Below are 15,084 nucleotides of genomic sequence, written 5' to 3'. Positions count from 1 at the left end.
AGGTGGAAAATCATTATACAGTGCTTTCTGATCGTTAACTAACGTTTATAGGCCACTGTATTATATGGCATTAGCATGTAATCGTCTCATCGCACCTATGGACTTATTATGGCTTAGCATTAACAAATAATTGTATGATATGTATCAACCTCTTTGTTGGATTAATTGACCTAGGTTCAGCCTATAGGTCTACCTGAAACAAGATTCTCCATGGCTGGGACCAAGAATGGAAATTCCTTGTGTGCATTGATGACACCGAAATACTATGAACCTCTGCTTTGTAAAATAGATTCACAATGTTTTTTAAAGTAGTTCAGGTAAAAGATATTTAAATATATATTTATTGCACTTTTTGCTACCAAATATGTTTAGGCTATTGACTGTAGGCATGCATGTACACATAGCATAAACACTCAGAGGTGTTTGAATTGAATTAATTCTAGCTATCATGCTAATGAATATTTACTCACAAATACTTCTGCCATAACATGTATCTTCTCTTAGATAAATACAGACTATACAAAGTATAGGGAGCTAAAATGTATCAGTTGTGCAATTGGATGAAGGGAATTCGGAGGTTGTGTGGAACTATGAGGCAAGCTGTTGTATCTTGATCGGGAATTAAGGAGAATTTTGCAACTATGAAAAATATATATTCCCTCTGGCTTAACGAAATCTTTGCTGCACGATGAAGTAAAGTTCATGCTGCTGTAAGGCGAGGCAGGCCAGGTGAAATGTAGTCTGGACCTGAAACACTTACAAAAAAAATCTAAAGAGGACGTTTTTGCCTGTGATCCTTTATCCAGCTGCCACCGGAACCACATAAACCTCTCCCGTTGTTCCCAGAGGTAAATCGCCGTCAAGCGATCGCCGATCGGGGAAACTGCCTACAAGGGTCGACGAATAAACACGTGGCCATTGGCCATGCACGTATTGAATCAAGCGGATGTAAAATAAAGCTGTGACTGCTGCTGCTGCCTGCGGACTGCTGCAGCCATTCAACACGTTGTTAATCTTCTCTCAGAGAGCTTCCCCGGGCAAGTTCGCAGGGGCAGACCTACAGCCATCTCTGGCTTTGTGTTCCAGTCCCAGGCTTGTGATACCCTCCATCTATCTTCCGAGATTTGGCAAAGGTGGTCCAATAATCGCCCGCCCCCCCCCCCCCCCCCCCCCCCCTCCCCCCTCCCCTCTCCACCGCCCCCGCCACCAGAGGGAATGGACAACAAACAACCTTGACAGATATCCAAATTACAAGGGAACAGCAGGGATGGGGGAGGCAAATAAATGACTGAAGCAGGGCAGGGAGATGCTAGCGCCTGGCTAGCAGCCACACTGGAATAATACAGTGTGACTCATGGAGCCTGTATGTCAGTGGGCCGGTTGGGTGAGTATCTCTGAGGGGTTTTTATGTATAGCGGTCGGACAGTCAGACTGAGTGTGGACCTCGTCTCTCCCATTCTTACAATCGTAACACACCTTGAATCTGTGTGGATTTATGGGACCGTTCGGTGTTGTCCTGTTCTTACGAGTGGCTGCCTGTTCACTGTGTGTGTGTGTGTGTGTGTGTGTGTGTGTGTGTGTGTGTGTGTGTGTGTGTGTGTGTGTGTGTGTGTGTGTGTGTGTGTGTGTGTGTGTGTGTGTGTGTGTCTTCCAAGAGGGAGGACAATGCAGAGCTTTGTGTTCTGAGCTGCTCATCATTCCCTTGAGTGTTCACTCATACCACCTCATGAAACCAAAATGTCTGTCTGACTGTCTCTCGCTCTGTCAATTTTTTCTCTCTCTCTCTCTCTCTCTCTCTCTCTCTCTCTCTCTCTCTCACTCTCTCTCAGTCTATCGGTCTGTCTCCCAGATGATTTCCCGGAGAAAGTCATATTTTGAACATGTTCAGCCGCTCTCACGTACGTTACAGAATAAGTAACCACTGAGCTGGAGTCGTTCTGATTGAGTCCTCCTGACCTGAGCTCCTCTGCCTCGGGCCTGGCCAAGACTCTACTTTACATTGGGGACTTTCCTTTGTCTTGTACAAGGGTTGTGACTTAGAGAGTAGGCGAAGCAGGACATATATAGCGGGGAGGGGGACAGGATGTACTAAAATTGTGAGGTAATGTATCGAACCAGGAAGATAAGGTCCAAAGCAACTAATTTAAACACCTCGGCTGCGGCCAGCATACAACATTAACTTAAACTCTGTGTGGATTCCGGTCCAGACCAGATTTGGACCAGGAACCAAGCCCCCAGATCAAACATAGTCCCATTCATCGGGTTGAAATGATCTCTCTTGGGAAGTGGGAGAAGATGGATGTTTTATAGCAGATGAAGCGTCCAGATAAGGCATTCTGCTCGTCGTCATATTCTGTCAGAACTCCAGTTTCAGCTCACACCCAACGTGACGGAGAGAGAGAGGGAGGGGGCAGCGTGTGAAGATGACGGCTGGTAATTAAATTCTTGTTAAGCGAGTCAACAAGACACACACATGCACACACACACGCACACACACACACACACACACACACACACACACACACACACACACACACACACACACACACACACACACACACACACACGCACACACATGCATGCACATGAACACACATATGCACATACACATGAAAACACACATGGACAGGAACATATGCACACTGAACACACAGATGCAGATGCACAGGAAGATGAACACACACACAAATGAACACACACATGCACATGCACAGGAACACGGACGCACACACACACACACTGCACACACACATGCAAATGCACAGGAACAGGAACACACACACACACGCACACTCCACACAAGCACACACACACACACACACACACACACACACACACACACACACACACACACACACACACACACACACACACACACACACACACACACACACACACACACACACACATGTCCTCACATACACACACACACGCACACACATGACACATGTCCAAGACAAACGATACCGCATCCGAGAGATCTGATTATTTCTGGGGCCACTCTGCCGGACTCCACGGGGTCTCCTTTCGTTTCCTGAAGACACAGAGCTGTTCTTGTGTGAGAACTTCTGCCGGCAAAATAGGGACTAAATGTGATTTCATTACGGCTTCACGGCCACAGCCAGCCCTTGCACCAAAGCTCTCCGCCCACACACACACACGCACATGAGGAGGAACGTACACACACACACACACACACACACACACACACCCAAATACATACACACATGCACAGTAACAGTACACACACTCACGCATACACGTACACACACACATACACCCATGAACACATACATGCATGCACATGCACAGGAACATGCACACACACACACACACGCACACGCACACACACACACACACGCACACACACACACACACACACACACACACACACACACACACACACACACACACACGCACACACACACACACTCTCATCACACACACAAACACACACACACCACACAGACACACACACATGCACACACCTACCCTTTCACATGCACATATATGCCGCCTCCAGCATGAGGCATGGGTGCTGTACCCCATAATCCCATAAATTGTGCTTCTTCTGCTGAAGCAGGGAAGTCTGGCTGGCACACAGACAGAGACTCCATGGGGAGACTGGTCCCTTAAGGTCTCCTAGTAGGCCTGGGCGAGAAACAGAACCATCTCTCTCGCTCTCTCTCTCTGCCCCTCTCACTCACTCTCTCACTCACTCTCTCTCTCTCTCTCTCTCTCTCTCTCTCTCTCTCTCTCTCTCTCTCTCTCTCTCTCTCTCTCTCTCTCTCTCTCTCTCTCTCTCTCTCTCTCTCTCTCTCTCTCTCTCTCTCCCTCCCTCCCTCCCTCTCTTAGTCCCCCATCCCTGCTGGCCACGGCCGCCTCACAGGAGCAGTCTCCTCAAGGTGGAATCACAATGTATGCAGATGGGATGGATTGTTGACTAAACCCCTCATCTGTCATCCTTTATCTGTAGTCGTGGCATTTTTCTAAATGTGATACACGCTATAATAGGGGAACATAAAGGACACATAACTAGCACTGAAAAAGACAAACACAATGGCGCACTTTATACATCAGGCGATACGCTTTCAAATCAAAACGAGTGATTTATTTTTCGGGCGCGAACGATCTTTGCTGAATCGAAGCCCAGTCGGAACGCTTCTCACGCCGCGCGGCCATGCTTGAAAGCAGCACAATCATTCATTGGGGTGGAAGACACATTTAATCAGGGCTGTAATAATAGTTTTATGGAGTGGGTTTTGCATGCTTCTGATGTTGCCTCGGCTTCTGTTCTTTGTTTAGCATTTAGCTGTATTTCAATGTGTTGGTACATGGCCCATCGTGGTCACCCCCCCTGCAGTGAAATAGGAAAATACTTTTATCAGAATGAAAACGTAAACACACACACAGGAACGCACATATATATATATATATATATATATATATATATATATATATATATATGCACACACACACACACACACACACACACATGCACATGCACAGGAACATACACACACACATGCACAGGAACACAAACACACACGCACACACACATGCACAGGCAAACACACACTCACATGCCCTTTTCTACCCCACACATGCGCTCCTACAGATTAATTACATGGGAGGCAAACATGCCATTTCTGAATGTGTGATGTTGTTTATCAAACACGTCAACTACTGGGGGAGTCTATCAAAGTCCCGTGCTAACTAATACTTCACTGTCTCGGATAAAAGTTGAGGCCGGTAATGTGCAGTGGCAGGCTGTTTGTTCCCTGGCCCTGTTTAGAATTCAACTCAGAAAGGACTGCTGAACTGCACATTTTGATATCCAAGTCGTTCCTATGACGGAGATGAATTGTGACCCCATGTATATTACAAGTCTTAAATAATTGCTGTAGGAGTCGTGTTTGTTCAGTCATTTGCTTTTTTCATTTATCTCTCGTTTTTAATTACGACGAGAGAGGCCCTGGTGGAAGACTGATGGATGGGAGAAACCATTGTGCCAATGCTGCAATCGTACGTAACACAGTTTCCTTCATTTGGAAACGAATGCAAAACCAGCAAATCTTCCTAAAAAAATGGAATATTAACAAACAAAAAACAACAACATTGATTAGACTTGTGCTTTATTATGCACAGAGTCAATAACTTCTCACAACAAAGCCACACAAGTAAACACGTGAGCTACAACATAAATACTGGATGATGAATTATGATTCTGCAACAAAGGAACAAAGGAAATACATAAAGAACTAAAGAAGTACATTAATAAATAAATTGAAAATGTATTTACGTGTGAGCGTGTGATCTTGAAACGGCGTCTGGTGTGGTAGGACCGCTCATGGAATCATAACATAATAAAGATGACAAGATAACACGAGTACCGTTTAAAATGCGTGATGTGTGTTATCTAACGTCTAAATATTCATGTTTCTATTCCCAATTTCATCGCAGTCCTGTCATAATAAAAGCCTTTATTATTTTCTTAATTAATTAATAAAGTATGATTTTTTTGGAACTTCGTAGGTCGGCCAAGGTCAACAAACACAATTACTGTTTTCTGTCCTTTTGGTTTATATGGTTAGAGAGATAATTGGATAGTAAACGAATTTACAGGGATATAAAACTGCTTGCTATTTCACATGCTGTGCTCTAATTCTGGTCAAATAGTATTGACTGGTGGGAAATAAGATACAAAACTCTTTATTCATAATTTCCATGAGTTATTGGTTACACTACAGGGAAATCATTAATTAGATTTATGGCTTTTATTCCACTGGATGGAGAAATAATATATGAATGACAACAAATTTTCTGGGGACTAGAATTGGCCTTTTGTGGTTAGAGAAAGGGTGTTCCTAATGAAAAATATCTGAAAACAATTGATGCTGTTGTGAGAGTCATTGTGAACCGAGTTAAAAATGACGCCTTTGGTTTCTTGAATAAACATTTAGGATTATTGTTATTTTACAAGGCACACACACACACACACACACACACACACACACACACACACACACACACACACACACACACACACACACACACACACACACACACACACACACACACACACACACACACACACCCAAACAAACAAACCAACACACATACAATGGCCAATGGCTCAGTGTAATTCCTTATGTTCATCATTTCTGTTCCTCGTCTAGCAATACGTGTTAATAAAGATTGAGCTGGCTTGGTCTGTGCCATTGTGTTGAAATGCCCATCATCACAGCCGACTCCAACTATAGCAATTATAGAGTAGTTTTATTGTCATGCCTCAGAGTTAATTGAATACAAAAAAGGCATACCCGTTCTAATTTCAAATATGTACTTTGGCATTATAATAATAGAGGCAGTTTTATAATCACAGCATACTAATTAGCACACACATTCAGCGCCACCTCCCCCCCTTCCAAGAATTCACTTGATTTGTGAAATGTAATCACTCTTTTCACTTTTTCAAATTTCGCTTTCCTCCTCCTTCCTTTTTTTTTTCTTTAATTCCCTTTTTCTTTCTTCTGAGAGAAAAAAGATACGATGTATAATTGGAAATATACCTAAAAAAACATGAAACCAAAGTATATTACATTCCGTGCCATACGGATGAGGCTTAAGAAGGGTTTTTTGATTATTTCTACAGTAGTCAGTCCGGTGTTAATTTGAAACCTCTCCCTTTTTACAGGTAACCAGTGCTGGCCGAGTTTGTGTCCACAAAGTACGCCCTTTCAAATACCCTCCCCCGGTAACACGGTTGGTTGGAACCAATATGAAGCAAAAGGGAAAGCAAAAGCTCAGTTTACCCAGATTTGAGTAAGTCTTCCAGCAAATTTTTGATATTCATCTAAATCAGATATGAGACTAGGACGAGGGTAAGAAAACGCTGTGTTTAGCTCTGTATCTTCCTCTCAACACTCTAGGGCAGTGGGATGTATGCTTTTTAATGCCTTTTATAAAAGCTGTTAAATCATTCAACAACCCTACAGTAGAACTTTATTCATGTCAAGTAAAACCAGATTGCCGCCTTGATGTCACTGATGAATAATTAATGGGGGAAAACTGTGAAAAACATCAAGGTGCAAAGCAAAACCTTTTCGATTTTCTTAGCATACTGGTTATTGGTTAGTCAGATACAAGTCGTTACTCATTTAAAATTTCTCAGCCAACTCAGAAAGAAAGCCAGAAAACATTGCAATACATTCTACTGAAAAATATAATTTTTTTTCGATTTTTTCACTATATTTATTTTTGTATATCAAATATTGTAAGTCAGATCTAAGTAAATAAGTAACCAACATCTCTCAAATTCATACCATTCAGTCAAACATGGACATCCATCTCTTCAATATGAGCTCTGTATGTTATTTTGGGATGACTTTATTTTAAAGAACTAAAAATATATGCTGGTACTATTAAAGCATACGAGTATATGGATTGCTGAATACTTAATCGGGCAATATACAATTTCCAACATGGTGCACTTCACAACATAGTTTGTAAGTAGGCATTCTGATGGTTAGTCAGATCAAAGTAATAACTAATTAATAATAATTCAACAGCTGACTCATGTCAGAAAAGGCTGCACGACATTCAAATGAGACATGGAAATCAATATGTTTCTTTATCTGAGCTCTGCATGTTATTTTGGAATGATTTATTAAGTTTTTATTCTGTATTCAAAATATGTATTGCACTATTAAAGCATACTAGTATATGGCTTGGTTCTTTTGTACCATCATCCACATTGCTACAACAACCGCAGCAGCAACAACAAATAGCATATTAATAATTATGTACTGAGTGGGCATCTCCCTCTCACAGCCTGAGGAAATGCATACAAGTTCACAAGAGCAATGGTGATTCACGGCAAGAGCACTACCTTTGGAATAACAAAAATAGCTCTATATCTAACTTTTTACACAGGTTTTTTCATCAGAGAGACAAAGGACCCTCTTTTTAACAATGCCACTTCTACCTGCACAATAGGGATTCAAATTGACAAGCAGCTGTTTCCGCTGAGAGAACCATGGATAATGTTATGTTTGGTGTGGTGGAGATAAAGCAAAAGAAGATGAAAGCAGTTTGTAGTCAAATGAATTGTACCGAGGCCGTCCAAGGGCTCACAACAAGGGGTACAACAAAAGGAGCGGGAGGACTTGGGAATTGTCAAGCGTTTCTTTGCAGAAGCGACAGCCACACATTCTTTGAATGCAATTGGGTTTTTTAGGAAGAGAGAAAAATGGAAAGAAAGAAAGAAAGAAAGAAAGAAAGAAAGAAAGAAAGAAAGAAAGAAAGAAAGAAAGAAAGAAAGAAAGAAAGAAAGAAAGAAAGAAAGAAAGAAAGAAAGAAAGATAGATAGAAATAAATAGTGAGAGAAAGAATCAAAGAAAGAGAGATAAAGAAAGAAAGAAAGAAAGAAAAAGAATGAAAGAATGAATGAGAGAAAGAAATAAGAAAGAATGAATGAAAGAGAGAAAGAAATAAGAAAGAAAGTATGAAAGAAGGAGAGAAAGAAATAAGAAAGAAAGAAATAAGAAAGAAAGAAAGAAAGAAAGAATGAAAGAGAGAAATAAATAAGAAAAAAAGACTTATAGAGAGAAAGAAATAAAAAAGAAAGAATGATAGAAGGAGAGAAAGAAAGAAAGAATGAAAGAGAAAGAGAAAGAAAGAATGAAAGAGAGTGTGAAATAAGAAAGAAAGAATGAAAGAAGGAGAGAAAGAAATAAGAAAGAAAGAATGAAAGAGAGAAAGAAATAAGAAAGAGAGGAAGAGCGAAAGAAAGAATGAAAGAGAGAAAAAAAGAAAGAAAGAAAGATTGAAGGAAAGAATAAATCACTTAAAAATGAATCTGCTATCACGGGTTAGCTATGGGAGTTTTTGTTTAATTAGCTGTGGAAATATTTTTTTGGGCTAATGGTTAGCTGGTGGGTTCAGCCTTCAAAGAGGCAAAGCAGCGACTTTGCAAAGTCCCTTCATAGATCAGAGTTATAGACAGGCTAATTTCATAGTGGAAACCATTACGACAGTCGCTAATGACTACATGCTTAATGACTATTTGGGCAACATTTCACAATGCAGGCGCTGCAGCCGGTAACTCAGGTGCCAGAGCACCACGTGTTCCTGTGTAAATGAAGGAATCCCAGTTGAATGGAGCGTGTTTGAGTGGTAGGCCTAATGCGCTCTGATTTGGAGCCAACAAACACAGCCCCTCTGAGAACACAAAGGATAATATGGGGGAAGAAATGGCACTGTAGCACAAAACGTGTTGTCACTCAAGCTTGTGCTGAGTGATTGGGTTTGTGCCGCTCCCTAGTGCACTACGGCATGATGACATGCTGCCCAAATGACCTTAAGCTCCAGGAATATAAATATAAAGAGAAATATAAACCATAAACTAGACCTGGCAGCGTGCGGAAGCTATCGCACACACAGCCTAAATGTTCAGTAAAAATAGAGGGCAATACTTGCAGGATCATTTATTCATCTTTTCATTGTACCTAGGAAGAACATCTCAAACATTGATGCTATTCCATTTGGTATTTCATACTCTGTCGTGCTTTATTATTAACGTTTGCACTCACCGACTCCCATAATATGCCAGCCCACGGTTTTGCACTCTGGCCATTTCAGAATTAAGTCTCCTCTTATATATGCCCTTTCTCATGGTTTTTCCTCCTCCATCAACTGTGTGCGTTTGTGTGTGTGTGGTTGGAGAGGGTGTTTGCTTCCTGTTTGATGCCCAAGGGTTAGGAGGCTGCCGTCAAATTTCATCTGAATGTGTTTGTTTGAAGCCCTTTGAGAGTGCGACTCTGATAAAGGGCTGTATAAATACACCTGACTCGGCTTGACTGACGCAGCCAGCGCTGTGCATTTCCCCCCGCGTTTCGCCTCCAGGTGGATCCAATGAGGGACCGTCAGAAGTGCTAATCACTGTTCTCGTAGTGGACATCAAAAGGAGCTTTGTGATATTAACAAAATACACCAAACGTACATCCGGTTTACTCTCAACGGCACCAAAGCAGGCATTGATCACACACGTCCGAAGGAAGTTTGTAAGATGCATTGCTGAACGAAAAAAGGATAATCCGAGGCCCCAAGCAATCAACATTAGAGTGTATTAGTTTCAGAAAGTATGAAATATCCCAGTGGTTATTGAAAGCGCCGGAGAGGGAAGGTGTAGGCCTATGTAAATGAAGTTGTTGAGTTCTGTGCGTGCCCAGAGGCTGAAGAAATCCTGAGTCATGTTTGGAAAGTCAATTATGTGAGGCATAAATCCTTTTGATTACCGCCATCAACCAGGCAGGCATTTTATAAATACCTCCCATCAGAGGTGTGGCAATGATGAAGAGGACGGGATGAGGAAGGCCTCCCCTAGTCCTATGAACTCCCCTCACAATGGGGGGTCTTGTCAAGATAATGTATGGCTTCCGTATTACAGAACAAAAAACAGCTATATAAAAAAAGCCAGTGAGTAATAAAAGGGGGTGTATTTTATATCCTCAGAGCTCACCCCGAACAGCATGTATTTCGATCAGACAGAGGAGATGAAATATGTTTACATGCTGGAAGGGAGGATAAGACCCCCCGCCCCCCACAGTACTCCAGTACCAACAAACATCCCTCTCTCAACACCTCTCAACACTCAGCCTCACTCTGCCCTTTACTGAGAGACACGGGCAGCCATTGTCGGGGCGGAAGGAGTGTGAAGCAAACTAGACCCAGATGAAGGCTATTGTCTGAGCTAGTGAGGATGCCCTGACCCGTAGCCCACGCGCACGGCTACCTTCCTAGCCTGCGTCCTCCCTCAGAGCACAAACGCTAGAAACGCTGCACGCACAATGGATCTCTGATTAAAGTCTTTTTGGCGTTTTTTTTGGGGGAAAAGTCACATGGCGCCCATGAAAGAAAACCTCTTCTGGGTAACGGAGCACGGGGGCTGTGTTGATTTACCCCTGACAGCTCGTGTGAGGTTTTAATGGTGACACCGAGCACAGAACGAAGGAAATACAGCCGCTGTCTGCAAAGGGATTGACCAAATAGCAGGCGGCGGACGTGACATTAATCAAAGGCTCCGCCGCTGTATCCAGTGGGCGAGAATTATTCGGGCACATCAATAACACAACAATGTCGTCATCAACAAAGCTTTATAAATTGCAGTTGAAGTATACATTCACCACACATAGAATGCCTATTGACCCACGTTGTCTACAGTGATGACAGGAAACAATAGGAAACGGTCCATGGAAATGAACATCATCAATGGCACGGACGACGACTGTGAGTTGAACGGACCAGTGGACGACGTTGCACACTCAGAGAAAACAACATTAGTCCTGAGACTTTACACTGGATTCAGCTCCTCCCTTTTCCAAAAGAAGAACTGAGGTAGAGTATTTCATATCGTAAAATGAATTGGAATAAAATCTCATTGTCTTTCATTGAATAAGGTCATGCACAGTATCCCAGGACACACTGCCTCTCCAGGACACATTGAGGCTTCTCTGCGATGATTCTGCTCTTGGGTTTACATTTTAAGCAGTTTGAATCGACACACTGGTGACAATAAGCTCCCATGGCTGCTCCACACAAAGACGTACTGCCCCACGAGTCTCTGAAGTAGGGAATGTGTGTGTGTGTGTGTGTGTTTGTGTGTGTGTGTGTGTGTGTGTGTGTGTGTGTGTGTGTGTGTGTGTGTGTGTGTGTGTGTGTGTGTGTGTGTGTGTATGTATGTGCGTGGATGTATGTGTCTGTATGTGTGTGACGTGTGAGCATGCACGCACAAACTCACGCACGCACACATAGACATACACATACACATACACACACACACATTAACACACACACACAACCACACACACAGAAGCAGACACAAGCACACACATACACACACGCGCAGAAGCACACGCAAGCCCTAAGATGCACACACACACACACACACACACACACACACACACACACACGCAGAAGCACACACAAGCACACACATATACACACATGCACACACTCACACACACACATTGTAATTCCTTTGCGAGGAAGCCTACAGTGTGATTAGGATCCAGATGATTTGAATGAATGTAACATATCCACGGTTTCATTGTCTGTTCCAGTCCATTTCTACAAGACGGTAGAGCTCGGTTCTCTTACGAAGTCTCTCTCGTAGGTCTCTCAGAGAATTAAGATATCATTTTTTTATACATAAGGTATCACATCAAGTCAGTTTGGGCCAGTTCTCTCAAAAAGGGACCTCTCCCAATTTAAAGCCTCCACGAACACCAGCGTTATCCATCAAACTGGACGCAGAGCGTACACATGCATTTCTTTAACACTTTGCAAGACCATAGGATGGATCCAACGGAAAACCGGTCGATGTCATTTCCCCCCTCGCTTGCAATTGCCCCTTAAGAAAAAAGCCCACAAACATTCTGGGAGGGTGTGCTGGTAGTCTGACCTCAGACCTCACACTCTATGGAGCCTGAGATGGTGCAGGTGCAGGGCCTGGCCTCGCCCACCAGGGAGTCCATGGTCTCCGAGTTGGAATGGTAAGTCAGGTAGTACTCCTGCATCTGGGAGTTCGGGTCAACCTCCTGCTTGAGGGCTTTTTTCCGGCGCTTGTGGTTGACCGACTGCTGCTGCAGCTGTCTCATGGTGTTGGGATAGCGCCTCCAGGACACATAAATAACCAACAGGATCAACGACACCGACAGAAACAGTGCAACGCTGCCCGCGATGATCTTGTGGAAGGCCATGTGCTCAAACTCAGGCTCCGGGGCGAACGTCGGCGACGATACTCCAGGAAACGGGGCCCGTGGGGAGGTGGTGGTGGTGTCCGGAGCCCGGGTCGTGGTCGTGGTGCGTCCCCGGCCCGTCGCGGCGTCGGAGGCGGGCAGGCTGGTCATGTTGGCGCCTGGGGGGCTTTCGATGTCTTGGATGTCCCCGGAGGGGAGGTGTGTGGCGGTGGTGGTGGTGCTAACCGCGGAGTCGGGTTGGCCCTGGGCGAGGTGTGCGGTGGTGGACAGGGGCGTGGTCGGCTCCTCCTCCAGCGCGCACAGGGAGTGGTTCCTCAGCACGTCCACCACCCGCTCGCCCTGGAAGGCCTTGGGGTGGCTGCAGATCATGCTGATGTCCCTGGGGTCCTTCAGGGCCTTCAGCCAGTCCATAAGCGGGCAGATGCTTGGCCGGCAGTCCCAGGCGTTGGCCGCCAGGCTGACGGTGGTCAGGGAGGTCCACGCCGCGACCGCCTCCACCGGCACACTGCTGAGTTTGTTTGACTCCAGGTTGAGGATTTGCAGATGGGGCATACACCGAAACACCTCCGGGTCCAGGGTCTGGATCTCGTTCCCTGAAAGGTCCAGTTTGAGCAGCTTATGCCAGGTCCAAGGCAAGCCCTGATTGATGGCTCGTATGCGGTTCCACTGCAGATAGAGGGCCTGCAGGTTCGACAGCCGCGGGAACAGGTAGAAATGAATCCTGGAGAATTGATTGTGCTCCAAGTGAAGCTCCTTCAGCTTCAGCAGGCCCAGGAACGCCGTGCGGTTGAGACTCCGTAATCGGTTGTAACCCAGGTCCAGGAACTCCAGGCTGCGACATTCCAGAAAGGTGCGAACGAGGATCTGCCTCAATCCGTTGGAGCGGAGGTGGAGGTTCTGGAGTTTCCGTAGGCCGTAGAAATGGCCGGGCTGCAGGGACTGCAGAAGGTTGTAGGACAGGTCCAGGTTGCGCAGGTTGGGTATGGAGCCAAAGGTGTTGTTCTCCAGGTGCGCGATCTTGTTGGAGCTGAGGACCAGTTCTTTGAGCCGGCGAATGCCGCGGAACGCCAAGGCATCGATGACGCTGATGGCGTTGTGATCCAGGTAAAGCCAGACCAGCTGATTCAGATGTGCAAACTGGTAGGGCAGCAGAACCAGCAGGTTGTTGTAGCGCAGCGATAAACCTTGGCAGCCCGTGGAGATGTTTACAGGGATGTCTTGGAAGATGCCTGACTCGCAATAAACGATCTTCCCTTCACAACGACAGCTCACGGGGCAGATCTTCTCCCCCTTGCTGAGCAGAAGCAACACAGCCATGTGAAGAAGCAGACAGGATAGCCTCCAGTCCCACATCAGGGACCCTGGGGGGGGGGGGGGGGGGACCAGAAGGCAGTTTACTTTTTAAAGATTTAGGCTTATGAATTTATCCATGATAAAAAATACTGTCAAAAGCCCCCGCAGGAATAGGCCAGCAAATAACATCATGATCAGATAACCCCTTTGAGTTTGTTTTTTTTTGACAAAAAAATGAAAGATGATATTTCAAGAGGCTTTAACACTTACCCATAGTCACTGGGAGAAATAGTAATCCTCTGAAGTAAAGATGTGAAGAACACATCCAACTGTTTTTTATAAAATGCGAAAACGCAAAATGTACAACCGACCGACGGACTCGATCCGCATGACGGCCATCAACTGTGTCACCAACAAGCAGGGGGAAAAAACAATTTGATCCAAGTTTCCACAGCAGCCTCTGCACGTCAGAACCCGCGGGTTTGTGCCCAATCCCTGAGAAGAAGATCGCCTTCACCTATACCCGATTTTCTTACTTTCAGCTGCTATAGTCTTTCCTGCTGCATGCGCAATAATCCGTTTGAGCGCGAATAAGACAGTTCCCCAACATTTCACATGCACCCGTCTCCCTCCCTCCCTCCCTCCCTCTCTCTCTCCGTCCCTCGGTCGCTCTCTCTGCCTCGCTCTTTCTCTCTCTCTCTCTCTCTCTCCCTCTCTCTCTCTCTCTCTCTCTCTCTCTCTCTCTCTCTCTCTCTCTCTCTCTCTCTCTCTCTCTCTCTCTCTCTCTCTCTCTCTCTCTCCATCTCTCAGTCGCTCTCTCTCCTTCCCCCCCTCCCTTTCGCTCTCACTCCCTCCCTCTCTCTCTCCCTCCATCCCTCTCTCTCAATCCCTCCCTATCTCTCTCTCCGTCCCTCAGTCGCTCTCTCTCCCTCGCTCTCTCTCTCTCACCCTCTCTTTCTCTCTCTCTCTAACATCCCTCCCCCCTCTCTATTTCTTTCCCTCTAACTCTCTCTCTCTCACGCTCCCTCTC

At 45.0% G+C, this 15,084-nt stretch overlaps 1 protein-coding gene across 1 annotated transcript; it reads right to left on the bottom strand.

Annotated features, from left to right (window-relative positions):
* Positions 1-11,038: 11,038 nt before the first annotated feature.
* On the bottom strand, positions 11,039-14,652 carry lrrtm4l2 (leucine rich repeat transmembrane neuronal 4 like 2). The gene is made up of 2 exons (XM_056602573.1): positions 14,325-14,652; positions 11,039-14,122 (listed from the first exon to the last, which is right to left on the bottom strand). Exons 1-2 carry the CDS (start codon positions 14,377-14,379, stop codon positions 12,465-12,467), a joined length of 1,713 nt encoding a protein of 570 aa, XP_056458548.1. The 5' UTR covers positions 14,380-14,652; the 3' UTR covers positions 11,039-12,464.
* Positions 14,653-15,084: the final 432 nt, after the last annotated feature.

This window comes from Gadus chalcogrammus, chromosome 11, assembly GCF_026213295.1.
Source record: "Gadus chalcogrammus isolate NIFS_2021 chromosome 11, NIFS_Gcha_1.0, whole genome shotgun sequence".
NCBI lineage: Eukaryota > Metazoa > Chordata > Actinopteri > Gadiformes > Gadidae > Gadus > Gadus chalcogrammus.
The sequence above is the reverse complement of the archived record's forward strand: the minus strand, read 5'-3'. Positions and strand labels throughout refer to the sequence as shown.

Coding starts and splice junctions, on each gene's coding strand:
- lrrtm4l2 (XM_056602573.1), bottom strand. CDS start 14,379: ATGTGTTCTTCACATCTTTACTTCAGAGGATTACTATTTCTCCCAGTG. Junction 14,123..14,324: donor ATTTCTCCCAGTGACTATGG/GTAAGTGTTAAA, acceptor CCCCCCCCCCAG/GGTCCCTGATGTGGGACTGG.